At 47.9% G+C, this 6,462-nt stretch overlaps 1 protein-coding gene across 1 annotated transcript; it reads left to right on the forward strand.

The window, feature by feature from the left end:
• Nucleotides 1–207: 207 nt before the first annotated feature.
• On the forward strand, nt 208–618 carry LOC144677683 (histone H3-like). The gene has a single exon (XM_078537718.1). The coding sequence runs from the start codon at nt 208–210 to the stop codon at nt 616–618; it is 411 nt and encodes a 136-aa protein (XP_078393844.1).
• Nucleotides 619–6,462: the final 5,844 nt, after the last annotated feature.

The raw sequence follows: 6,462 nt of genomic DNA on the forward strand, positions 1-6,462 counted from the left end.
AGAGCGGCTTCATCATTCTCAGGGAGGTGTCAGCTGTGGCTCAGTCCACAGCACCCTCACCTTTGAATCAGAGGGTTGTGGGTTCATGTCCGACTCCCGGAAAACCAAGAACTGTGATTGTACTCGAAAGAGTTACAATCTGTGACTGTCGATAACTCGAAAGAGTTTCATCATTCTCAGAGTCTGTGTTCCACAGCGTTTGTTATCATGGCCAGGACCAAGCAGACAGCGCGCAAGTCGACCGGAGGGAAAGCTCCCCGCAAGCAGCTGGCTACCAAAGCTGCCCGCAAGAGCGCTCCAGCCACGGGCGGCGTCAAGAAGCCCCATCGCTACAGGCCCGGCCCTGTGGCTCTGCGGGAGATCCGCCGCTACCAGAAATCCACCGAGCTGCTGATCCGCAAACTGCCCTTCCAGCGCCTGGTGCGAGAGATCGCTCAGGACTTCAAAACCGACCTGCGCTTCCAGAGCTCGGCCGTCATGGCCCTGCAGGAGGCCAGCGAGGCTTACCTGGTGGGGCTCTTTGAGGACACCAACCTGTGCGCCATCCACGCCAAGCGAGTCACCAACATGCCCAAGGACATCCAGCTGGCCCGGCGTATCCGCGGGGAGCGCGCCTAGACTCACCCTACCCGACTCTGGACTGACCCTACCCGACTCTGGACTGACCCTACCCGACTCTGGACTTCCCCAACCACCGAGAACCACAAAGGCTCTTTTAAGAGCCACCAAGTTATCCAATGAGAGCATTAATCGCCACGAGGCAGGTGTTATTTTTCGGTCGTGTGAAAGACAAAATACTGCGGATGCTGGAAACCCGGAAAAAATAACCAGCCACAGGCTGTTTTTTGCAGTCAAATCGCGGTTACACCTCGACACGTGGTCGTTGATTGAATGGCGGAGCAGTCTCGATGGGCCGAATGGCCTAATTGCTGCTCCCGCGCCTTATGGTCGACCCTCACCCGCCTCAACCCACCCCATTCCCTGACTTTCTCGGAGAGACTCAGCAGCGTCGGTGGAGAGAATCAGTTAAATGTTTCGAGTCCGTGTGCCTCTCTAGGAGAGTCCTGCGGAACCCACACGGACAAGTCACTCGGACCCGAGGCGTTAACTCTAGTCTCTCTCTCCCTCTCTCCCTCCCTCTCTCTCTCTCTCCAGAGGTTTTGCCAGACCTGCTGAGCTTTTCCAGCATTTTCTGTTTTTTGTTTCAGATTCCCAGCGTCCGCAGTATTTCACTTCTTTGCTAATGAAGGATAAAGGTGAAGGCGCAGATGCGGATTGGTCGGATTCCAGCCCTTTTTTTTTTGTGTCACGTCCCTTGTGTTCCCATCTGCCACCGGTCCCTCATGTAGTAATCCTTTTAGAGTGAGCCCTTCAACAAAGCCGAACAGGAAAGAGCCGCAATCATCTTTTTCTCTAAAACTAATTTGTAACTCTTTCGGGTTATCGACAGACCGCATGTAACTCTTTCGAGTACATTCACAGTTCTTGGTTTTCCGGGGAGTGGGACATGAACCCACGACCCTCTGATTCAAAGGCGAGGGGGCTATGAGCTGAGCCACAGCTGGACACCTCCTGACTTCCGTGAAGGGGAACAATTTCCTTCCTATCTACCCGATTATGCCCCTCATAATTTTGTAACCTCTCATCAGGCTCCCCCTCAGTCTTCTCGGGTCGAAGAAAAACAACCCTCGCCTCGCGCAGAATCACAGGGGCAGAAGAGGCCCTTCGGCCCATCGAGTCCATCCAGTCTCTCTTCACAGCTGAAACGCTCCAGTGTAGTCACCCTCCCCAGCGTCATCACATCCCTGTGGTGTTCTGTGACAGGGACAGATCAAAGCAGTGCCACTAGAGTGATATGGACTCTTCTCAGTCGCTTTTGCGGTGGAATTGGCTGATTCTAGCTGCAAGAATGGCCGCTTCACTTGACCTTCGAGCCCCCCCAATGTTGCTGTTCCTGGGCACGAGGCATCACCGCAGCCTAAACAATGGTCACGCCAACAGTTGGGGCCGAGCAGAGCTCCCATTTCTCTGTGCACACGGCCGGCCGGGAACTGCAATCCAGCCCGGGAAGAATTGGCCTTGGTCCAAACATTAACACCCTCCCCTCTTCCTACCAGCTCCAAACTCTTGTCACATTATTTCAAGGCCAGTGATGGACTCGGCCCACACTTCCCCCCCCCACCCCTCCTTTCACATTTTGGAGCAATGGAACTGCCCATTGGTCACTTTGGACAGCGTCCGAATTGCTTTAGTCATGTTTCCCGACCAGTTACGTGTCACCAAAACAAAAACAGAATTACCTGGAAAAACTCAGCAGGTCTGGCATCATCGGCGGAGAAGAAAACAGTTGACGTTTCGAGTCCTCATGACCCTTCGGCAGAACTGAAGTATAGTTAGGAGAAAGGTGAAATATAAACTGGTTTAAGGTGGGGGGCGGGGGGAGAGAGAAGTTGAGGGTGGGGTGGTTGTAGGGACAAGCAAGCAGTGATAGGAGCAGATAATCAAAAGATGTCACAGACAAAAGGATCAAAGAGGTGTTGAAGGTGGTGATATTATCTAAGAAAAGTGCTAATTAAGAATGGAAGGCAGGATACTCAAGGTACAGCTCTAGTGGGGGTGGGGTGGAAAGACTAACAAAGTTTTAGTTGTAGATTTAAAAATAATGGAAATAGATGGGAAAAGAAGAATCTATATAAATTATTGGAAAAAAAAAGGGGAGGGGGAAGAAACGGGGTGGGGATGGGGGGAGAGGGAGTTTAAGATCTAAAGTTGTTGAATTCAATATTCAGCCCAGAAGGCTGTAAAGTGCCTAGTCGGAAGATGAGGTGCTGTTCCTCCAGTTTGCGTTGGGCTTCACTGGAACAATGCAGCAAGCCAAGGACAGACATGTGGGCAAGAGAGCAGGGTGGAGTGTTAAAATGGCAAGCGACAGGGAGGTTTGGGTCTTTCTTGCGGACAGACCAAGGTGACCAACACTTAACTCACCAGTCAGGTGACGCACAGAGATGAGGGCGAAACATAAATACCGGCGCCAAATGAACAGGCTCCAACCGATTGTTTATTTTTAAATTGCTGAAAAGCTCAGCAATATAATTGTAAATCAAAGAGCGATTTTAATCGGAAACTGGGAAGTACTGTTGATATATCACCGCCAGTATTATTTTTTTAAAAATCGCTCTCCTCGTTTTAATATTTCACAGGGTATCAGGAATTTCAGATTCGCTTTTACAATCTGGTCCCTACTCTTCCTCGGTTAAGAAGGTCAGGAGTGGGGACGATCGCTGACGATTGCACAATCTTCCCTCGCATTGATCACTCCTCAGGTACTGAAGCAGTCCATGCCCAAAATCCGGGCAGCAAGGCCTGGACAATATCCAGGCTTGGGCTGACAAGTAAGTGGCAAGTAGCATTCGCGCCACACAAGTGCCAGGCAATGACCAGCTCCAACAAGTGAAAATCTAACCGTCGCCCTTGACATTCAATGGCATTTTACCATCACTGAATCCCCCCCACTATCAACATCCTGGGGGTTACCATTGACCAGAAACTGAACTGGGACCAGCCATATAAATACTGTGGCTACAAGAGCAGGTCTGGGGTGAGGAATCCGGCAGTGAGTAACTCACCTCCTGCCACACCAAAGCCTGTCCACCATCTACAAGGCACAAGTCAGGAGTGCGATGGGATACTCCCCACTTGCCTGGATGAGTGCAGCTCCCACAACACTCAAGAAGCTCGACACCGTCCAGGACAAAGGAGCCCAGCCCGCTTGAAAAGCCCCCTTTCCACAAACAAACCTTCATTCCCTCCACCACCGACGCACAGTAGCAGCAGTGTGTGTACCATCTACAAGATGCACAGCAGCAACTCACCAAGGCTCCTTAGGCAGCACCTTCCAAACCCATGACCTCTACCATCTAGAAGGACAAGGGCAGCAGATACATGGGGAACACCACCACCTGGAAGTTCCCCTCCGAGCCACTCACCATCCCGACATGGAAATAAATCGTCTTTCTTTCACTGTCGCTGGGTCAAAATCCTGGAACTCCTTTCCTAACAGCACTGTGGGTGTACCTACACCACAGGGGACAAAATCCTGGAACTCCCTCCCTAACAGCGCTGTGGGTGTGCCTACACCACATGGACAAAATCCTGGAACTCCCTCCCTAACAGCACTGTGGGTGTACCTACACCACATGGGCTGCAGCGGTTCAAGAATTTAGCTCACCTCCACCTTCTCAAGGGCAATTAGGCATGAGGCCTGAATGCTGACAAATGAATGAATAAAAAAACAAAACCGACTGTAATCCGCGAGTTGAATGATCCATTTTACGGCGCTCTGTAACTGGACACATTTCAACTCAGCCTGTGAATAATACCACATCATATTTTAGACTGGTCCCCATTCACGCAATTGAAAAATGCAACATAGGTTTGTTGCTAGAAATTTGGTGAACTTTCAGATTTGGTGGTTCGTGAGCACTGCCGCTGGAAGATTTCTTTACAAACATTTTTCTCATGGGATGTGGGTGTCACTGGCTAGGGCCTGGCCATCCCTAAATGCCCCTTGAGAAGGAGCTGGGGGAGCCGTCTTCTTAAACTGCTCCAGTCCATGTGAGGTGAGCAGACCCACGGTCATGTTGTTAAGCAGGTCAGCAGATACCGTGTGCAATGTGGTACTGAGTGCAAATCTGATGAAAGAGGAAACTGACAAGTTTGTGTATAATAGGCTCTTACTATATTGGTAGGACACAGCAGGTGGTCAAGGCTGAATTATTTATAATCCCAGAGGGAAACTTTAAACAACTGTCATAACCTTTTCACTTGGTATGTTTGAGATTCTGCTCTGAATTCAGAAGAGAGACCACCAAGCCTCCAGAGGTTTTTTTTTATATATATCAATTAAACATTTATTGATTTAACAAGCGATTAAACACATACACATGTCTACAAATTACTACCATAATAACTTTTAAACAAATGCCCACATTAGGGTAAACCTTGACCAAGGCAACAATAACCTGGAGACTTAAATAGGCACCAGACAAATGACATTTTATACTACGAATTCAAAAGGAGGTCCCTTGCAATTTGTTTCCTTTGTCGGCAGTTGTATGGCTTACAGGCTACTTAGATATTACATACCTCTCACCTACACACACAAAACTCTTTTCTGTATATACCGAGACTTCCCTGTGAATACAAATTCTCCTTGTATCACCAGGCCCTTTGAACTCCACCTCTTCTAACAATAAAACTGCTTTCATAGTTACCAATTTAATTTGTAATATAAACATATTGCTTGGTGTCTCCTAGCTAGGTGCAAGATTTCACCTCCAGTCTTTGAATGTTGAAAAAAAAAACAAAATGCAAATGTACTTTACTGTTTAACATTCTAAAGCTACTATTCAAAGCACCCAGACTAGCTAGCTTTAATCCAATTAAGACACACACACACACACACACCCTATTACAAGTCCGATTTAAAATAATTTTCAAAAATATTATACACATTAATATCTTCATGACATACACCCAGGACAGGAAAGGGGCCAAAAGGTTAAGCACACAGAGGTTCAGGGTGAAGTGATTTAATGAACGGAACATTAAGAAATAGAGACACCAAGATCGCAGGGACAGTGAAACACGGACACAGATTGTGTGTGTTTGAAACAGGGATCACAAAGGCAAATGTGAAGCTCCAGACGTTTTGTACTAAAACAAATCAATATTATAGAGCTCAAAGCAAAATACTGCGGATGCTGGGAATCTGAAACAGAAACAAAGATTGTTGGAAAAGCTCAGCAGGTCTGACAGCGTCTGTAGAGGGGAAGACAAGAGTTAATGTTTTGAGTCCGTGTGACTCTTCAACAGAATTAAAGCGAAATAGAAATGAGGTGAAATATAAGCTGTTTAAGGGGGGGTTTGGACAGGAGAAGCTGGATAGAGGGTCAGTGATAGGTGGAGGCAAAGGCGAGATTGCCAAAGACGTCATGAACAAGAGGTCAAAGGGGTGTTGACGGTGGTGATATTAGCTGCAGGATGGTGACATTAAGGGTAGAAAGCAGGATGAGCAAGTGACAGATGGCCCTGGTGGGGGTGCGGGTCTGGAAGGGGGGAACAAATCGAGAAAGGGTAAAAAGGTGGGGATAAAACAAGATGGAAATAAATTGTAAAAATAATAATAGAAAGAGGTGGGAAAAGAAAAAAATATATATAATTATTAGAAAAAATGGGATAATAAAGGGGGGTGAGGATGGAGGGAGAGAGTTCATGGTCTGTAGTTGTTGAACTCAATATTCAGTCCGGAAGGCTGTAAAGTGCCTAGTCGGAAGATGAGGTGCTGTTCCTCCAGTTTGCGTTGGGCTTCACTGGAACAATGCAGCAAGCCAAGGACAGACATGTGGGCAAGAGAGCAGGGTGGAGTGTTAAAATGGCAAGCGACAGGGAGGTCTGGGTAAT

Source organism: Cetorhinus maximus, unplaced genomic scaffold, assembly GCF_964194155.1.
Source record: "Cetorhinus maximus unplaced genomic scaffold, sCetMax3.hap1.1 HAP1_SCAFFOLD_2884, whole genome shotgun sequence".
NCBI classification, from domain to species: domain Eukaryota; kingdom Metazoa; phylum Chordata; class Chondrichthyes; order Lamniformes; family Cetorhinidae; genus Cetorhinus; species Cetorhinus maximus.